Source organism: Schistocerca piceifrons, chromosome 6 (genome assembly GCF_021461385.2).
Source record: "Schistocerca piceifrons isolate TAMUIC-IGC-003096 chromosome 6, iqSchPice1.1, whole genome shotgun sequence".
Classification (NCBI taxonomy): Eukaryota; Metazoa; Arthropoda; class Insecta; order Orthoptera; family Acrididae; genus Schistocerca; species Schistocerca piceifrons.
In genome coordinates, this window is record NC_060143.1 from 334,340,385 (window position 1) to 334,361,700 (window position 21,316).

Consider the following 21,316-nt stretch of genomic DNA (forward strand, 5'->3'; position numbering starts at 1 on the left):
CTTTAAACTTGTAGCAGAATTAGTACTCACTGTAAAGATGACACATTGATTTGCAAACAGGCACAATGAAAAAACTGTTACACACTGAGCTTGTGGTGAAAGCATTCTTGAGGAAAGAAAAGCAAATACATACACAATCACATTGAATGTGTGTGTATGTTTTCTTTTCTGAAGAAGGCTTTGGCCAAAAGCTCACTCTGTAACAGTCTTTTCATTGTGCCTGTCTGCTACTAAGCGTGTTACCATTACAGTAAGTTGCAAATACTTATTAAATCTGTGATTGTTCATGCTGTAGTTGATGGTCCATTTGTTTTTGTAGGATGTAATTTGAATTTTGTTTGGGTGTTAATTATAAGTTTTCTCGTGGTAATGGTTGGTTTACAGTAGCTTTTGTTAGATGACATAGTAAGTAATGTTCCAGGTTTTGAGAGGTTTTCTGACCGTGATGTTATTGCTTATTGCACTTACCTTGTTGGGGAACAAACTAATAAGGATTCTCACGATGAGCAGCAACCTATCCTTTTCATAATATTGTTGATGTTCCAACCTGGACTTTCCATTGTTTGTAGCAGAATTAATTAGTTACAGTTTTAATGAGGAAATCATATCTGAAAATGTACTAAATGTGCACATTCCAAGTGCAACGAATATTTTTTGTTAAATATTATCACAGTACCTTAAAATTGGAGGCTTCTCCATACACAAGATTTTTACTGGATTTTTGTTTCTTCAACCGAAATTTGCATTTGGAAAATATTTTAACAGTATTATTCCACCGACCAAAAACAAATAATATACCATACTATTTTTATGTTTAAAAGCTCCATTCCAATTAGGGAAAAACTATTGACACAGATGCTGTGCTCTGTCCAATAGACAGTTACTCTGAAAGCTGTACTGTTTCTATTCAGTGGAAGCATTCCAGTTGCTAACTGTCTTATCATTTAAAGGTAAACAAGCAAATGTCATTATGTCTGAATAATACTACCAAGCTAGGCATTATGAGGAAATGCAATTAAAATTATAATACAGATGAACAGAAACTACTTCAGTGCGTCCTCAAGTCTTCTGATAAAAGTATTCACCACCACCTTATAAGCAGTAAAGGGCTATAGAGTTTACTAGAATTCGTATCTTTAATTGGATTAGCTCCAAGTGGTAATAATAATTCTTAAAGCCAGAATACCTGACAAGAGATGTAGACCTGTCTCCATTTAAAACACCATTTGATTTTCCTAACATGCTTATTCATTCTCTCTTTCTACTCTTTTTAAACAATACTACTTTCCTTCAAGGTAGTACTTACAGACTTCAGCAACAAGCAAATCATGCTGTGGCTGTTTTGAGTATCTCCATAGTTCGTAAAGTATGTGTTAGGGTTGCCAGTCTCACCTCACCCTCAAAACTCTGTGAGGCAGGGGCTATCACTCTGGTGAATTTTCTTAGGTCCTCTGAATTCTTCAGTCTTGATCAATGGCTCCTCCTTTGTACTGAAGAAATGTGGGGAGATTATGAGGTGGACAAACTTGGCCACAATGAAACATTGAAAACTCTTAAGAAAACAAAATTTATAAACTAAGTGCAACAATTGAATCAAATGAATAAAATGTAAATACAAAATAATAATATTATTAAAAGGTTATTTGCATTTATTTCCTATGAAGGCCTTGTTGCCTGAAAGCTCACTTTCTGACGGTCCTTTTGTTGTGGCTATCTGTCTCTTACCATCTTTGCTATAAGGTGAGTAGCAACTATCCTTTTCATAATATTGTTACACTCCATTCTGGATTTTCCATTTTTATCTATAAATTAACCTTTATTTACTTTAAAATGACTGGATTGCATATCCAGTTTGCAAAATATAGTAAAGTTTTCTTCTCACTAATGAACACAACTCCAGTGCTATAAATTTATTTAAGTTGTAGCACGTCCCCCTCCAATCTACAATTGAAAAATCTGCCATTCAATTCCCTGTTACTAACTTCTGTATGGCAGAACACCTGAGTACTTCCCATCCTATCAGACCCATCTAATACAAAAGATATGCTTAAATATTTTACCATTGTGTAGGACAGCTATTCAGTGCCCAAGCGTGCACACATTCACTGCATCCCCAATCCCTGCTATCTCACTTGCATCCAGAGGCAACTGCACTTTTTGTCGTACTTCCGGGTGCCTCAGTTTTTTGTTGGTGCCCTCCCCTTCCTTTCCCTCCTCTCCTATGTCAACTATCTGCTTTTCATTTCCACTGTAAAACCACCTGTCTGTCTGTCTGTCTGTCTGTCTTGGGCTTATTAATACAAATATTCTAGGACTGGTGTACACATTCTCCTGGCATCCCTTGTTTAGAGCCTTTTGACTGTAATATTTTCACAGCGCTGGAAACACGCATACTTCAGTAAATGTGTTACCTTGGCTACCTCGTCGGCCGGGGTGGCCGAGTGGTTCTAGGCGCTACAGTCTGGAACCACGCGACCGCTACGGTCGCAGGTTCGAATCCTGCTTCGGGCATGGATGTGTGTGATGTCCTTGGGTTAGTTAGATTTAAGCAGTTCTAAGTTATAGGGGACTGATGACCTCAGAAGTTAAGTCCCATAGTGCTTAGAGCCATTTGAACCATTTTTTGGCTACCTCTTATCATCTCGTAGCTCACAGGAACTTATTATGGTATTACACAAAGTTGGCTGGAGCATCCTTAAGCCCTGTTGCCCAAATTATCTTGTTAGTCCCTTTGACTTTCTCACAACAGTGACTACTTGCAGAGAATACCCATGCCATTCTATTTCCACTGCCCTTTGACCATTTTCTACAGAATGCCTGGGGTGCAAGGCACTTAGTGTCTAATACAGTAAACTACGAAGTTAAAAATGGTGTATGAGTTTTTGTGTATTGTTGATGTTATCGTATGATGAAAATTATGCATACCATTCCTACAGCATCTCTAACATGAGATTGTTGTCTTCATTTTTATTTGACACTTAGGGAGATTTTTTGATGTTTTTGTTAGATGATGCACATAAACCATCATTGGCATAAAAAAAGTAGATTTAAAGTAGAGTTCACTTACATTGTTTCTAAAACTATATTCTTATTTCCTAACTCAGCAGCAATTTTTACAATAAAAAAGAAGTAACTGACTTGGTAAAGAGTACATAATTTTTCGTTTGTGCCGCCCCCCTCCCTCTCTCTCTCTGTCTCTCTGTCTCTCTGTGTGTGTGTGTGTGTGTGTGTGTGTGTGTGTGTGTGTGTGGGCGGGCGGGCGGGTGGGCGCGTGTGCGCGTCCGTGCATATCACTTGTTCATCTTCATTACTGTGAATCAAATCTCTTCTGCTGCAAGCTCTTTGTTTTTCATATTTTGAGAGGTGATAGTGCAGGCCAAAACAAGAAAAAGAATTGTCCTGTAAACATAGGCTCTAAAGTGCTTACCTTAACAGCTGTGAACAATTGTTCGTCTTCACTACTGTGCTTCACATCTACTAAACAAGTGCTTGTAGCTCTTGAGATATGCATTTTAGAGCCCATATATATACTAGACTTTTTGTTTTGAATTAATGTCCCTGTTGTATTGCTGAATATTGACCATTCCTCCTGGGACACACTGTATAAAACCGGATAAAATACATGCGAAAAGGCAGTTTTGTTATTTTAAGGTGGCAACACAGCCCTTTCTTTGTTTATGTTAACTTCCGTTTTTCTGACACTTTTATCTAGCCTCTGGTGTATTATTGTCATCCACCATTTAGTTGTACACTAATATGCATTTAAATAAACTGTGTACAGGTAGACTTATTATCAAGCTTTATTTACTACATCTGATTAGAGGGTATGGGCCCAGGTGCACAAGCCTTTTTTAGGTAGTTTTTTTGGTGGTGTCACAAGCAGAAGCAAATTTGATGTTAACATTGTGGTGTTGGTGCGGTGCGATGGAACAGTCTACGCACCAGTGCTTGAAGTTGTCTGGAGCGGAGAGTTGGGCAGTGTGGAAATTCCAAATGGAAGTGTTATGCAGAGGAAAGGCTTTTTAGATATTGTCAGTGGCTCCGCTATTAAATACCTGAAGGAGAAAACAAGTGATGGAAAAGTAGAGGAACTTATTGTGACGCAGATGAAGATCGCGTCACTTGCTCGTTTACTGTTGTGTACAATGTCAGCTGACTTGTGGGCTGAATTGAAGACTGGGCATGAGAAAGAGTCCGCACTGAGCATTCACCTACTTCAACAAAAGTATTCCTTACTCCAATTTGGTGATGACTCAGTGGTTACAGTTGTTAAAAATGGAAGAAATCAACACTAAATTGAAGAAAGCGTATGAACCACTTTAAGAGAAAATGGTAGTAACCAAAGCATTGATGTCATTGCTAGAGAAATATAAACATTTCTGTTCAGCATGGGAGTCCGTCCTCTTTGAGAATGACACACTTAACAAGTTAACTTCAGGGTTGCTCATTGAGGAAGAGAGAGAGAATCAGTCTGTTCAGCAGGAGGTAGCTTTGGTCAGTGTAGGCAGACAGGAAAAAAATTACTTGTAATTTTTGTGGTAAATAGGACCATTTTGCAAAGGACTGTAAAAATAAAGTGAAGAGAGAAATGAGAAGCTGCAATTATTATAACAAAAGAGGTCATTCGAGGTTATATTGCAGATTGTTGAAGTCCAAGCAAAGCAAGAAAACTCAGGATGTAAATGCCTTTATGTGCATGAGTCAGTAAGTTGACCTAGAAGATTATTGGTTCATAGATGCAGGTGCTAGTGAGCATATATGTAATAAAAGAGAATAGTAAGAAACTTGACAAGTGTGCAAAGCTCAGTTAAAGTTACTGTGAATGATGGCAAACATGGCGTGATTAGGCAAAATACTGTGGAACAGTATCCATGCAACAGGGCTAAACTTTACAAAACAGTACTCGGTTGAGTGCTTTTTGTGCCTGAAGTGTAATTCAGTGTGTTTTTCGTAGAAACTGTATTCAACAAAAGGTGTGTGTTTAGTGTCAAACAAGGAAAGTGGATTTTTGAACAGTAATGGTGAAGTTCGTGTATTATCCAGACGTATCAGTAAAGTGTGTCTTGTTTTAACGGGACACAATCAGAACTGTCAATGGTTACTTTGACGTGTGTAGATAAAATGCAGTATGTGGTTGATGGTAGTAACACAAGTGACTTTTCATTGGTCAGTACTGATAGTGTGTATGTGTTGACGAACTTTGGTCTAGTAAATTTGTTTAAATATGTTGAAAATGTGAATTTTTGGCATAAAGAAATGTGATTTCAGCGCATTGCACATGTGAGCTATTGTCACATAAAGGAGAGGACTTCATTGACGACTTTGTCATTTGATAAGAATGTTTGGCGGGAAAACAACATTGTTAGCCTTTCCCCATCAGTTCATTATGATCTATTGCCCTGCTTGAATGGGTTCATGCAGATATCTATGGACCTGTGGAGATGCATTCACTTGGAAGAGCAAGCTAGTTTTTACCTTTGAAGGATGACTAATCGTTAACACAAAGTATTCTTCATGAAACAAATGATGAAGTTAACAGTTTGGTCAAGAACTTTATTACAAAACCTGAGAGAGAAGCTGGTCAAAAAATTGCTTAGGATTTGTAAGAAGTGATTTTGAGTACTGTGTATGTAAAGACCGAAAATAGCAATAAAAAGTACTTATTTGTTTACATTGAAGATCTGCTGATAGTGTCAACTTCCCAGAGTGAAACTGTCAATTTGAAGTTGTTATGAAATGATAACTTTAAAATGGTATTATCAAAAGGATATTTCCTACTCACCATATAGTGGAGATTCTGAGTCGCAGATAGGCACAATAAAAAGACTGTTGGAAATTGTGTTTTCAGCCAGCAAGCCTTCTTTGGAATTAGACAACTTCGGAATTAGACAACACACACACACACACACACACACACACACACACACACACACACACACAAAAAAAGAACCTCAACTCACACACACATGACCATAGTCTCTCGCAGCTGAAGCCAGACACATCTCCACTATATGGTGAGTAGCAACTATATTGTTTCATTCCGCCCTTGATTTTCTATTGTTTAACTTTAAAATGAAGGGTTTAGGTCTTGTTAGGTACTGTTTGGGAATGAATGCAGTTCAAAATTTGAGAGAGGAAATTATTACTTTTTGTCAAACTACCTACCTTAAAAAAAGAAAAATCCGGGATGGAATGTAGTAATATTAGAGAAGGAAAGTGGCTACTCACCGTGTAGTGGAGATGCTGAGATGCAATAGTCACAACAAAAATATTCACACAATTAAAGCGTTCAGCCATTAAGGCCTTTGTCACACACACACACACACACACACACACACAAATGCAACTTTCACACACATCTGCAGTCTCAGACAACTGAAACCACACTGTAGTGCGTGTGCGTATGTGTGTGTATTGCTGACAAAGGCCTTAATGGCCGAAAGCTTTAGTTGTGTGAATCTTTTTATTGTGCCTATCACGACTCAGCATCTCTGCTACATGGTGAGTAGCAACTTTACTTCTCTAATATTATTACATTCCATCCTGGATTTTCCTTTAATTTAACACACATACCTTTGGAGTAAGTAGCCACAAATTTTAACATGTCACTTGCTTATTCCTATTATGGCTTTGTATTTATTGCTCTTTTTTCCTCAATTGTCCAAAAAATCAGAATCAGTTACATGCAAATTATTGTTTCCTCTACACCCTGTGTTTCTCATTGTAACCATTTACTAACACTGTAGTATTTAAATATGATTTACTAAAGTTCTTTTTTAATGCCTATAATGTACATCAGTTGAATTTGAAGTCTGAAAATAATTTTTTGTATCCATAAATCACAGTATGGAGGAGATTGACAATTTCTTTTCCAGACGAGCATGCCGCCGCCGTCGTGTGAAGCGCCTCCAGCGACGCAGAGTAGCATTGCGCAAATCCAGACCAAAAAGACGTTCTCGTAGCATTTTGTGCAACAAGTATGTATGTGCATAAGTGTCTTGCCCATATATTATTGTAAACTGTGAAAACATTATTTTACTGCTCCTTTACATTTAACACTAGAAGGACCATACCGCTCAATGTGCCCAGTGAGCATTGTTAACATTTAATAAATAGTGTACATTTTAGTTTAGGGGCCTTATATTTAATTACTTTTAATATACTTTGGTGGTTCACAGTTTCTGTGAAAGGCAAACATTGATTACAAAAATTGACAAATTATAGACATTTTTACCTTAGAGGACTGTAGCCCATCATTTTGACTCTTGAGATATTTTTTACATTTTATGTATCTAAAAGCACAACAGTGGATTTTTACATCCACCTAGGTTATTTTATTTCATCGTTGTGATCTCATTCTCTCTTTTCCTTTCCATTTTACTTTATTTAGTGGAAGAGTGGACATACATTAATTGCATACATGTCAATACGATGTTGTGCTCTGCAGAGGTTCAGCACTGCTCATTGTTATGGTGTGTTGATTTTTTCATTCAGATGGAGAGTTACTGGTTTACTTCAGCAGTTCAACTCGGGAAGGTTCTGAAGGAGAAGATATTTTTGAATGTGATGAGTTGGATGATAAAGATGACACAGAATATCATCGTCATGAAACAGAACAGGGCAAATCATCAGAGTTGGAAGATTAGTATTCATAAGCTGTACAACAGTATGCAAATAACCCAGTGCTTATAGGTTCAATTTGAGTGGTTCTACAAATTCCTACTCACAGCTGGGGAAGCAGATGGAAAGAATTGCGTCCATAGAGAGAAGCTGGAAGTGAAGAGACTGCAGCCGATGGAACAGTGTGGACTTCAATTCCACGGGGCTGTGCAACTGGTAAATTAGGGTGTCACAATGTGTTGGTGGAAACTCCATTGCAAACACATGTAATGCTAAGAAATTTATAATCAGAGGAAGCTACTTGAGTGCATGGTCAGTGTTGATAGACAGTAATATTCTACAAAACATAAAAACCTTTACAGGAATAATAGCCCAATAATTTCTCCAAGATAACTCGTGGGTACTTTATACTGGAGGCTGCCACTTTTTCAATTCTTAAAATTTGATGACGAGAACAGTTGGGCTGTAAGACTCAAGAATGATAGTTTTGTAGCAGCTACTCCAGTGTGGAATCCTCTAGCACACAACTGTATCCGGAAGCATAAACTGGTGTGTCTATAACCATAGATGTGCAGCTCTGTCCATGCAAAGCTCACTGCTGCTATATCCAGTACATGAGTAATAAATCAGATAAATTTGGTTTGAAATTCTGGTTTGCAGCAGATGCCAGTAGTAAATACGTGGTGATTGGTTTCCATATTTGGGTAAATAAAGTGAAAGGCCCACTAACATAGCTGTTGCAGAGCATGTTGCTACATGTCTTCTGCAACATTACATGTCGAGAGGAAGAAGTGTAACATATTACAATTTCTTCAGTCAAACATCTTGCAGAGCAGTTGACGTGGGAGAACACAACCAGGTGGGTACACTGAAGAAAACAAAAAGACAAGTTCTTCCTTCAACAAAGTCTAATACTGGATCTTTGTGTGGTACTGTCTTTTATGAATCTGGTGACACTTCATATCAGGGGAAGACCAAGGAAAATGTTCTGCTACTGAGCTCAATGGAGTGGACTAAAATACATAAAAGACACTCTCTGAGAATGTGAGCGTCTACAATTCCACTAAATTTGGAGTTGATATTACGGGCCAGATGTCTTATCTGGACACTGTCAAGTTTGGCTGATGCAGATGACATTTGCATATTTTTTCAGTGTGCTAGACCTTGCTGGAGTCAATGCCTGGATCCTTTACCGAAAGACAACAGGAGAATCAGTTACACAGCGGGTGTTTCTTTCATATTAGCATATGAACTTTCCTCTGCTTATGTACAATCTTGGAAAGGGCCTGCTCATACATTTATCGCAACCACTGAAATATGTAAGCTACTGGTACAGAAGACCTGCCAGATAAGAGGATACAAAAGTTCAGACAGAATTAAATATCTGTGTGTGCAGTGCAAGAAATTCATTTGTGACTCATGAGCTGGAAGTGGTCAGTATGTGTGTGCAAATTATTTTGAGAAAAACAATGGCTTTGACTGAAAACATCTCAGATAGAGAAAGAAAAGTTATTTTCGAATGCAGGCTTTGTCAGCGAATTTCATATATGAAGTCTTCACCGGTTGTCAGCCGAGTAGCATCGTCGTCTCGTAGCAAGGTTTTGATGGAATGCGTCTCCATCATCTTCAGGCGAAATCACTTCGCCTAAAGATGATGGAGACGCATTCCATTGAAACGTCGCTGCAAGACGACGATGTTACTCGGCTGCCAACCCGTGAAGACTTCATATATAAAAAACAGTTATTTTCTTGTAATTGCCACAGTAATTTGTCAGTTTTTCTGTCTATTTTCTGATAAATAGAAGTTTATGGCATGTTTGGGGCTTTGACTGAGAACAAGTCTTAGAGATAAAAATGTTATTTTCTAATTATATGTTTATTTGCGTATGTAAATTTAATTTCAAAGTTTAGTTCCAATAAATATTGTGTTTATAACATATTCTTTACTTTGTTCCTCTTTTTCTTTAATTCAGTGTAGTTTCTGTAGAAAAATTTAAGCATAACACTTTGGTAGGGTAAGCATAATGCACAAATGACATTTGACGACATCATAATGAAATAATTTATCAAGTGAAACTGATACATAGAAAGAAAAACACCTCCAGTCAAAATGACCGGTTAGTGGTCCTTTTAGGTAGATCTGTAATGCTGACTGACCTAGTATTAAGACATCTGAAATTGATATACTTAACCCTCCCATTACCAAGCTTTTTCACACCTCTATTTTACCAAGCTGGGTATTTGGACTACCCCAAAAGAGTTTTGTGTTTTATTGTGATATTTGTTCTCAGATTTTGTTATTTCCATTGAATGGGTTTATTTAGTATTGATAAACAGCTTTTCAGGTTATTAGATTTAATCAGATCACAGATACAAAGCACAAAAAAAATTTATATCTTTCACTAAATTCAGTACTCAATGAACAGAAAGTTAATAATCTATGTACCTCAACAGTCACCGCAGTAAAATAACACAAGACTTTTTTCAACTTTTCAGTCAAGTACATTTTTGCACTGCATGCACTTCACAGTAACAGTTTCTTCTTCTTGTATATTACAAGCAGGTTTCTTGCATGTTACACAACAGAATCTTGTTTTCCAATCTTCGTTTCTCTTGCAATCTTGACATTGTTGTGGTGTTGGTAACTTGGAACATTGGGTCTGGATCACTGCTGTAGGAATTGTAATACCACAAGCTTTCAGTGCATCTTGTACATCTTTATGAAGACCGTTGATATTTTTGGCTCTTTCTTCCATGTTGCCTTTGCTGAGTCCAAATGATGAAGAGTTTATGTCGGCTTCGGTTATTCTTCTGCCAATCGGGAAATATTTGAGTGTACAGAATATATGCATTCAGTGCTGCAACATCTATCATTTCTATGAAGATTCTTAGTGACCAGTGCCTCGTTCCTCTAACACAACTGTATTCTGTTGTCATTTTGTCCCCATTATCTACAGCACCTATGGTTTTGTTGTAGTGCAGTATGATTTTGGGTTTGTGTTCACTTTCTTCACCATTCACTTGTCTGTCATTATGCTGAGTAGAGAGTAGTATTACTGCCTTTCCCTTCTTTGGAACATAGGAAACTAGGGTTAAGTCATTTGTGAAACCAAACATTGAAGAGTGAACTTCTCTCTTTCTGTTTCGCAAGAATTCCTTCGAATCTCTTTCTTATTGGAACACAATGTACCAACCAAGGTCGTGTTTCATTTTAGTAGTTCAGCAGCCAATGGAAAACTGGTGAAAAAATTATCAGTTGTTACACCATGACCGTTATTCAGAAATGGTTCCATCAGATCCAAAACAACTCTCTGTCCTTGATTCACTTCCCGAGTGTTGTCCACCGTTCCTGTGTAAATTTGGATCCGTAATAAGTAAGATGTCTTCACATCAGCACAAATCCAAATTTTAATTCCAGGCTTGCTCTTCATATAAACCCTAAAAGGGCACTTTCCTCGGTACGTTGCTAATCGTTTATCAATAGTCACGTATTCATAAGGATAGAAGTTCTTGCACAAGTTAGATTAAAATTTGCTGCCACTTCTTTATACACAAATATTTCGCACATCCAGGGCCTCGCTGCGATGGAGCACTTCCTTTCACGCCGATCACCTGCCACCCTACCTAAAACCTCTTTCCTCATTACCTCCTGACCCACAACTTCTTCACTTTTGAAGGCCAGGGATACCAACAATTAAAGGGAACAGCCATGGGTACCAGGATGGCCCCCTCGTATGCCAACCTATTCATGGGTCGCTTAGAGGAAGCCGCCTTGGTCACCCAGGCCTGCCAACCCAAAGTTTGGTACAGATTTATTGATGACATCTTCATGATCTGGACTCACAGTGAAGAAGAACTCCAGAATTTCCTCTCCAACCTCAACTCCTTTGGTCCCATCAGATTCACCTGGTCCTACTCCAAATCCCATGCCACTTTCCTTGACGTTGACCTCCATCTGTCCAATGGCCAGCTTCACACGTCCGTCCACATCAAACCCACCAACAAGCAACAGTACCTCCATTATGACAGCTGCCACCCATTCCACATCAAACGGTCCCTTCCCTACAGCCTAGGTCTTCGTGGCAAACGAATCTGCTCCAGTCCGGAATCCCTGAAGCATTACACCAACAACCTGAAAACAGCTTTCACATCCCGCAACTACCCTCCCGACCTGGTACAGAAGCAAATAACCAGAGCCACTTCCACATCCCCTCAAACCCAGAACCTCCCACAGAAGAACCACAAAAGTGCCCCACTTGTGACAGGATACTTTCTGGGACTGGATCAGACTCTGAATGTGGCTCTCCAGCAGGGATACGACTTCCTCAAATCCTGACCTGAAATGAGATCCATCCTTCATGAAATCCTCCCCACTCCACCAAGAGTGTCTTTCCGCCGTCCACCGAACCTTCGTAACCTCTTAGTTCATCCCTATGAAATCCCCAAACCACCTTCCCTACACTCTGGCTCCTTCCCTTGTAACCGCCCCCGGTGTAAAACCTGTCCCATGCACCCTCCCACCACCACCTACTCCAGTCCTGTAACCCGGAAGGTGTACACGATCAAAGGCAGAGCCACGTGTGATAGCACCCACGTGATTTACCAACTAACCTGCCTACACTGTGACGCATTCTATGTGGGAATGACCAGCAACAAACTGTCCAATCGCATGAATGGACACAGGCAGACAGTGTTTGTTGGTAATGAGAATCACCCTGTGGCTAAACATGCCTTGGTGCACGGCCAGCACATCTTGGCACAGTGTTACACTGTCCGGGTTATCTGGATACTTCCCACTAACACCAACCTGTCAGAACTCCGGAGACGGGAACTTGCCCCTTCAGTATATCCTCTCTTCTCGTAATCCGCCAGGCCTCAACCTCCGCTAATTTCAAGGTGCCGCCGCTCATACCTCACCTGTCTTTCAACAACATCTTTGCCTCTGTACTTCCGCTTCGACTGACATCTCTGCCCAAACTCTTTGCCTTTACAAATGTCTGCTTGTGTCTGTGTATGTGCGGATGGATGTGTGTGTGTGTGTGTGTGTGTGTGTGTGTGTGTGTGTGTGTGTGTGTGTGTGTGCGCGCGAGTGTATACCCATCCTTTTTTCCCCCCTAAGGTAAGTCTTTCCGCTCCCGGGATTGGAATGACTCCTTACCCTCTCCCTTAAAACCCACATCCTTCTGTCTTTCCCTCTCCTTCCCTCTTTCCTGATGAAGAAACCGTTGGTTGCGAAGGCTTGAATTTTGTGTGTATGTTTGTGTGTCTATCGACCTGCCAGCGCTTTCGTTTGGTAAGTCACATCGTCTTTGTTTTTATATATATATATCTTAAAACAAAGATGATGTGACTTACCAAACGAAAGCGCTGGCTCGTCGATAGACACACAAACAAACACAAACATACACACAAAATTCAAGCTTTCGCAACAAACTGTTGCCTCATCAGGAAAGAGGGAAGGAGAGGGAAAGACGAAAGGATGTGGGTTTTAAGGGAGAGGGTAAGGAGTCATCCCAATCCCGGGATCGGAAAGACTTACCTTAGGGGGGAAAAAAGGACGGGTATACGCTCTCGCACACACACACATATCCATCCACACATATACAGACACAAGCAGACATATTCAAAGACACAGAGTTTTGGCAGAGATGTCAGTCGAGGCGGAAGTGCACAGGCAAAGATGTTGTTGAATGACAGGTGAGGTATGAGTGGCGGCAACTTGAAATTAGCGGAGATTGAGGCCTGGTGGGTAACAGGAAGAGAGGATATATTGAAGAGCAAGTTCCCATCGCCAGAGTTCGGATAGGTTGGTGTTAGTGGGAAGTATCCACATAACCCGGATGGTGTAACACTGTGCCAAGATGTGCTGGCCGTGCACCAAGGCATGTTTAGCCACAGGGTGATCTTCATTACCAACAAACACTGTCTGCGATTGGACAGTTTGTTGCTGGTTATTCCCACATAGAATGCGTCACAGTGTAGGCAGGTCAGTTGGTAAATCACGTGGGTGCTTTCACACGTGGCTCTGCCTTTGATCGTGTACACCTTCCGGGTTACAGGACTGGAGTAGGTGGTGGAGGGAGGGTGCATGGGACATGTTTTACACCGGGGGCAGTTACAAGGGTAGGAGCCAGAGGGTAGGGAAGGTGGTTTGGGGATTTCATAGGGATGAACTAAGAGGTTACGAAGGTTAGGTGGACGGCGGAAAGACACTCTTGGTGGAGTGGGGAGGATTTCATGAAGGATGGATCTCATTTCAGGGCAGGATTTGAGGAAGTCGTATCCCTGCTGAGAGCCACATTCAGAGTCTGATCCAGTCCCAGAAAGTATCCTGTCACAAGTGGGGCACTTTTGTGGTTCTTCTGTGGGAGGTTCCGGGTTTGAGAGGACGAGGAAGTGGCTCTGGTTATTTGCTTCTTTACCAGGTCGGGAGGGTAGTTGCAGGATGTGAAACCTGTTTTCAGGTTGTTGGTGTAATGCTTCAGGGATTCCGAACTGGAGCAGATTCGTTTGCCACGAAGACCTAGGCTGTAGGGAAGGGACCGTTTGATGTGGAATGGGTGGCAGCTGTCATAATGGAGGTACTGTTGCTTGTTGGTGGGTTTGATGTGGACGGACGTGTGAAGCTGGCCATTGGACAGATGGAGGTCAACGTCAAGGAAAGTGGCATGGGATTTGGAGTAGGACCAGGTGAATCTGATGGAACCAAAGGAGTTGAGGTTGGAGAGAAAATTCTGGAGTTCTTCTTCACTGTGAGTCCAGATCATGAAGATGTCATCAATAAATCTGTACCAAACTTTGGGTTGGCAGGCCTGGGTAACCAAGAAGGCTTCCTCTAAGCGACCCATGAATAGGTTGGCGTACGAGGGGGCCATCCTGGTACCCATGGCTGTTCCCTTTAATTGTTGATATCTCTGGCCTTCAAAAGTGAAGAAGTTGTGGGTCAGGATGAAGCTGGCTAAGGTAATGAGGAAAGAGGTTTTAGGTAGGGTGGCAGGTGATCGGCGTGAAAGGAAGTGCTCCATCGCAGCAAGGCCCTGGACATGCGGAATATTTGTGTATAAGGAAGTGGCATCAATGGTTACAAGGATGGTTTCCGGGGGTAATAGACTGGGTAAGGATTCCAGGCGTTCGAGAAAGTGGTTCGTGTCTTTGATGAAGGATGGGAGACTGCATGTAATGCAGAATGAGATTTTCACTCTGCAGCGGAGTGTGCGCTGATATGAAACTTCCTGGCAGATTAAAACTGTGTGCCCGACCGAGACTCGAACTCGGGACCTTTGCCTTTCGCGGGCAAGTGCTCTACCAACTGAGCTACCGAGCACGACTCACGCCCGGTACTCACAGCTTTACTTCTGCCAGTACCTCGTCTCCTACCATCCAAACTTTACAGAAGCTCTCCTGCGAACCTTGCAGAACTAGCACTCCTGAAAGAGAGGATACTGCGGAGACATGGCTTAGCCACAGCCTGGGGGATGTTTCCAGAATGAGATTTTCACTCTGCAGCGGAGTGTGCGCTGATATGAAACTTCCTGGCAGATTAAAACTGTGTGCCCGACCGAGACTCGAACTCGGGACCTTTGCCTTTCGCGGGCAAGTGCTCTACCAACTGAGCTACCGAGCACGACTCACGCCCGGTACTCACAGCTTTACTTCTGCCAGTACCTCGTCTCCTACCATCCAAACTTTACAGAAGCTCTCCTGTGAACCTTGCAGAACTAGCACTCCTGAAAGAGAGGATACTGCGGAGACATGGCTTAGCCACAGCCTGGGGGATGTTTCCAGAATGAGATTTTCACTCTGCAGCGGAGTGTGCGCTGATATGAAACTTCCTGGCAGATTAAAACTGTGTGCCCGACCGAGACTCGAACTCGGGACCTTTGCCTTTCGCGGGCAAGTGCTCTACCAACTGAGCTACCGAGCACGACTCACGCCCGGTACTCACAGCTTTACTTCTGCCAGTACCTCGTCTCCTACCATCCAAACTTTACAGAAGCTCTCCTGCGAACCTTGCAGAACTAGCACTCCTGAAAGAGAGGATACTGCGGAGACATGGCTTAGCCACAGCCTGGGGGATGTTTCCAGAATGAGATTTTCACTCTGCAGCGGAGTGTGCGCTGATATGAAACTTCCTGGCAGATTAAAACTGTGTGCCCGACCGAGACTCGAACTCGGGACCTTTGCCTTTCGTGGGCAAGTGCTCTACCAACTGAGCTACCGAGCACGACTCACGCCCGGTACTCACAGCTTTACTTCTGCCAGTACCTCGTCTCCTACCATCCAAACTTTACAGAAGCTCTCCTGCGAACCTTGCAGAACTAGCACTCCTGAAAGAGAGGATACTGCGGAGACATGGCTTAGCCACAGCCTGGGGGATGTTTCCAGAATGAGATTTTCACTCTGCAGCGGAGTGTGCGCTGATATGAAACTTCCTGGCAGATTAAAACTGTGTGCCCGACCGAGACTCGAACTCGGGACCTTTGCCTTTCGCGGGCAAGTGCTCTACCAACTGAGCTACCGAGCACGACTCACGCCCGATACTCACAGCTTTACTTCTGCCAGTACCTCGTCTCCTACCATCCAAACTTTACAGAAGCTCTCCTGCGAACCTTGCAGAACTAGCACTCCTGAAAGAGAGGATACTGCGGAGACATGGCTTAGCCACAGCCTGGGGGATGTTTCCAGAATGAGATTTTCACTCTGCAGCGGAGTGTGCGCTGATATGAAATGGGTTGAAGGTGTTGATCTATGTAGGCAGAGATACGTTCTGTGGGGGCTTGGTAACCAACTGCAATGGGGCGGCCGGGATGATTGGGTTTGTGAATTTTAGGAAGAAGGTAGAAGGTAGGGGTGCGGGGTGTCAGTGGGGTCAGGAGGTTGATGGAGTCAGGTGAAAGGTTTTGTAGGGGGCCTAAGGTTCTGAGGATTCCTTGAAGCTCCGCCTGGACCTCAGGAATGGGATTACCTTGGCAAACTTTGTATGTGGTGTTGTCTGAAAGCTGACGCAGCCCTCAGCCACATACTCCCGATGATCAGGTACCACGGTCGTGGAACCCTTGTCCGCCGGAAGAATGACGATGGATCGGTCAGCCTTCAGATCACGGATAGCTTGGGCTTCAGCAGTGGTTATGTTGGGAGTAGGATTAAGGTTTTTTAAGAAGGATTGAGAAGCAAGGCTGGAAGTCAGAAATTCCTGGAAGGTTTGGAGAGGGTGATTTTGAGGAAGAGGAGGTGGGTCCCGCTGTGACGGAGGACGGAACTGTTCCAGGCAGGGTTCAATTTGGATAGTGTCTTGGGGAGTTGGATCATTAGGAGTAGGATTAGGATCATTTTTCTTCGTGGAAAAGTGATATTTCCAGCAGAGAGTACGAGTGTAGGACAGTAAATCTTTGACGAAGGCTGTTTGGTTGAATCTGGAAGTGGGGTTGAAGGTGAGGCCTTTGGATAGGACAGAGGTTTCGGATTGGGAGAGAGGTTTGGAGGAAAGGTTAACTACTGAATTGGGGTGTTGTGGTTCCAGATTGCGTTGATTGGAATTTTGAGGTTTTGGAGAGAGTGGAGCTGGAAGTGGGAGTTTGAGTAGATGGGAGAGACTGGGTTTGTGTGCAATGAGAGGAGGTTGAGGTTTGCTGGAAAGGTTGTGAAGGGTGAGTGAGTTGCCTTTCTGGAGGTGGGAAACACGGAGATTGGATAATTTTTTGAGGTGGAGGGTGACATGCTGTTCTAATTTGCGGTTGGCCTGTAGGAGGATGCTTTGAACAGCCGGTGTGGATGCAAGAGAGGAAAGATTGAGGACTTTTATTAAGGATAGGAGTTGACGGGTGTGTTCATTGGCTGAGTTCATATGTAGGTGAAGGATTAGGTGGGTGAGGGCAATGGATTGTTCAGTTTGGAACTGGTATAGGGACTGATGGAAAGAAGGGCTGCAGCCAGAGATGGGAACTTTAAGTGTGAGGCCTTTGGGGGTAATGCCAAATGTCAGACAAGCCTGAGAAAATAAAATATGGGAGCGTAATCTGGCTAGGGCGAAGGTATGTTTGCAGAGGGAATGTAAATAAAACTTAACTACAGGAAAATTAAAGAGTCCTTTGGAGAAAAAAGAACCACTTGTATGAATATCAAGAGCTCAGATGGAAAACCTTAGGAAAGAAAGGAAAGCAGAACGGTGTATGGAGTATATAGAGGGTCTATGCAAGAGCATTGTACTTATGGGCAGTACTATAGAAACGGAAGAAAATGTAGATGATGATGAAATGGGAGATATGATACTGCGTGAAGAGGTTGACAGAGCACTGAAAGACCTAAGTCGAAACAAAGCCCTGGGAGTAGGCAACATTCCATTAGAACTACCAATAGCCTTTGGAGAGCCAGCCCTTACAGAATTCTACCATCTGGGTAGCAAGATGTATGAGACAGGCGAAATACCCTCAAACTTCAAGAAGAATATAATAATTCCAATCCCAAAGAAAGCAGGTGTTGACAGATGTGAAAATTACAGAACTGTCAGTTTAATAAGTCACAGCTGCAAAATAGTAACGCGAATTCTTTACATACGAATGGAAAAACTGGTATAAGCCAACCTCGGGAAAGATCTGTTTGGATTCCGTAGAAATGTTGGAACACGTGAGGCAATACTGACCCTATGACTTTTCTTAGAAGATAGATTAAGGAAAGGCAAACCTACATTTCTAGCATTTGTAGACTTAGAGAAAGCTTTTGACAGTGTTGGCTGGAATACTCTAATTCAAATTCTGAAGGTGGCAGGGTTCAAATACAGGGAGTGAAAGGCTATTTACAATTTGTACAGAAACCAGATGGCAGTTATAAGACTCTAGTGGTATGAATGGGAAGCAGTGGTTGAGGAGGGTGTGAGACAGGGTTGTAGCCTATGTCCGATGTTATTCAATCTGTGTATTGAGCAAGCAGTAAAGGAAACATCAGAAAAATTTGGAGTAGGAATTAAAGTCCACGGAGAAGAAATAAAAACTTTGAGGTTCGCCGTCGACATTGAAATTCTGTCAGAGACAGCAAAGAACCTGGAAGAGCAGTTGAATGGAATGGACAGTGTCTTGAAATGAGGATATAAGATGAACATCAACAAAAGCAAAGCAATAATAATGGGATGTAGTTGAATTGAATCAGATGATGCTGAGGGAATTAGATTAGGAAATAAGAGTCTTAAAGCAGTAAATGAGTTTTGCTATTTGAGAGCAAAGGTGGTCAAAGTAGAGAGGATATAAAATGTAGACTGGCAAAGGCAAGGAAAGCGTTTCTGAAGAAGAGAAGTTTGTTAACATCGAGTATCGATTTAAGTGTCAGGAAATCTTTTCTGAAAGTATTTGTATGGAGTGTACCCATGTATGGAAGTGAAACATGGTTGATAAATAGATTAGACAAGAAGAGAATATAAGCTTTCGAAATGTGGTGCTACAAAAGAATGTTGAAAATTAGATGAGTAGATCTGTAACTAATTAGGAGGTACTGAATAGAATTGGGGAGAAGAGGAATTTGTGGCACGACTTGACTAGAAGAAGGGATCGTTTGGTAGGACATGTTCTGAGGCAGCGCAGAGGGTAAAAATCATATAGTAGACCAAGGCATGAATACGCTAAACAGATTCAAAAGGATGTAGGTTGCAGTAGTTACTGGGAGATGAAGAAGCTTGCACAGGACAGAGTAGCATGGAGAGCTGCATCAAACCAGTCTTTGGACTAAAGACTACAACAACAACAACAACAATAATCAATGTTTTTGGAAAGCCTGCACCTCTCATTCATTATTTAAATACTGAAATGCTGCTCCAGTTGCACATTTTTTTAAAGCTTAGTATGATGTGTTTTGAGAATTTATTCTCGTTGTCGATTCCAATTATTTACCTAAGTGTTTTTTGTGGCGTTTGCATGCGTTCTGTGTCTCTTGCATGGCAGTAATCTTTTTGAGGTTATTGGATACTAGGCTGCCTCAGCCATGCAGGAAACCACACACATGCAAACTGTCATTCACATTGTGTATTTGTGAAACACCACAAAAAATATTTACTTAAAATATTGCACTTGACAATGAGAATAAATTCTCAAAACACATCTTGCTAAGCGTGAAAACATATGTAACTATTGCTGTACTTACACCGAAAACATTTCAGGTTTTGAGCAATGCAAAGCTTGCAAAGATGTCAACTAGCACTAAAAGTGCTGCGATAAAATGTGCTAAATATGGTTTAACAAAGGTGTCAAGACGATCACAACAATCACGAAGCTGCTTGTGCGCAGTAGAATGAACCTCGTTACTTCCATCAGCAACCATGCCGAATAGAGATTGGTGGCGGCAGGAGATATGGCATGAATTGTTTAGCCCTTTACTGGTTCAGATGTGCTGTGTAGAGGGCCCGGTGTCAAGAAACTTAACCGTGTGAAGTTTTTAAATGCTTTTTGACAGCCAACACTATGTGATTTCAGTTTTTTCTCCATAAACATTTATTCATAAAGCGTAAATTGTGGGAAAATTATAAATATGTTAATGCATAAATTGGGTGCAAGTTAACATCATGAATATAGAAAATTTGACAGGAATGATAAAAAAAATGTTGTAAATGGTGGGAAAACGTTAATTCCATGAACATAAAATGGAGATTAAACTGTATTAGAGGATTGAGTAATAAGGTAGGAGAGCTTCTTGTCTGTTTGGAAAATTTAGAGAACTCTGAAAAGATACCCTATGCATATCTGAACATCATATAACCACTTAGTCAGATACGTTACATATAAAAGGTTATGCTTTAGCAGCTTACTCATGCAGAATTAATATGGGAAAGAAAAATAGTCCATTTTCAATTGTAACTTCATAAAAATCCCCACTGGGAAATCTTGAACTGCTTATGAGAAATCAGGTACCTTACTGTGGTATTTGTCAGACAGCAGCAAGCAGTTCATATTCTGTTGTGTCTTAAGTGAAGATTTCATTAAGAATTCTCATAAGAAAAATTATCTGGAAACCTTATTTGGATCCTACAGTTGATCTCATTAATTAACTACTTAGCATGAGTGGATAAAGACAGTAGAACCCCAACTAATGTTTTCTTTGGTGAAGCTCAAAGCAAGAAAATAACTGTTTACCCAGTAACAAATGTTCTCTCTGATCATGTTGCATGGTTGGTTAGGATAAATAATGTAGTGCCTTACAGTATGGATACTTCTCAATGGAAATCAGTTAGAATAATTAATGTCTCCAGATTTTTTTTAAATATTTTACAAGATGACCTGGGATGGAATTTGTATTGAACTAAATGCTAACATAAAATTTGATCTATTTTGTGATAAATTCATATCATTATTCGGAAATAGCCTTCTGCATAAGCTAATCAGTCAATGCATTAAACAGCCATGTAAAAAACCATGGATCACTAGCGGGAGTAAAGTATCTCGTGAAAGGTAAAGGGAAATATATCTACTCTCAAGAACAACTAGATATCCTGCTGTAGTTGCAAACTACAAAAACTACTCAAAATTACTAAGAAAGGTTATTACAAAATCAAGGAATATGCACGTAATGTCAGAAATCAGTAATTCTGGTGACAGATTTAAGGCTATATAGAATGTAGTGAAATGAGAGACAGAACAACCAGCCATAGAACTGTATGAGATCACACTATTTAACTGAATGGAAGGATTATAAATGATTAGTCATTTCTTAAATATAG

At 41.2% G+C, this 21,316-nt stretch overlaps 1 protein-coding gene and 5 non-coding genes across 8 annotated transcripts in view; 1 reads left to right on the forward strand and 5 right to left on the reverse strand.

The window, feature by feature from the left end:
• Nucleotides 1–21,316, forward strand: part of LOC124802610 (zinc finger protein 160-like) — a 220,150-nt gene that overhangs the window by 95,604 nt on the left and 103,230 nt on the right. For all 3 annotated transcript variants that reach the window (XM_047263493.1, XM_047263492.1, XM_047263494.1), the window contains one exon: nt 6,876–6,977. In XM_047263493.1, the coding sequence (XP_047119449.1) occupies nt 6,876–6,977 (102 nt within the window). The remainder of the gene's footprint in view (nt 1–6,875; nt 6,978–21,316) is intronic.
• On the reverse strand, nt 14,871–14,944 carry Trnas-cga. The gene has a single exon. It is a non-coding gene; the product is annotated as a tRNA-Ser (tRNA).
• On the reverse strand, nt 15,171–15,244 carry Trnas-cga. Its single transcript has one exon. It is a non-coding gene; the product is annotated as a tRNA-Ser (tRNA).
• On the reverse strand, nt 15,471–15,544 carry Trnas-cga. The gene has a single exon. It is a non-coding gene; the product is annotated as a tRNA-Ser (tRNA).
• Trnas-cga lies at nt 15,771–15,844 on the reverse strand. The gene has a single exon. It is a non-coding gene; the product is annotated as a tRNA-Ser (tRNA).
• Nucleotides 16,071–16,144, reverse strand: Trnas-cga. The gene has a single exon. It is a non-coding gene; the product is annotated as a tRNA-Ser (tRNA).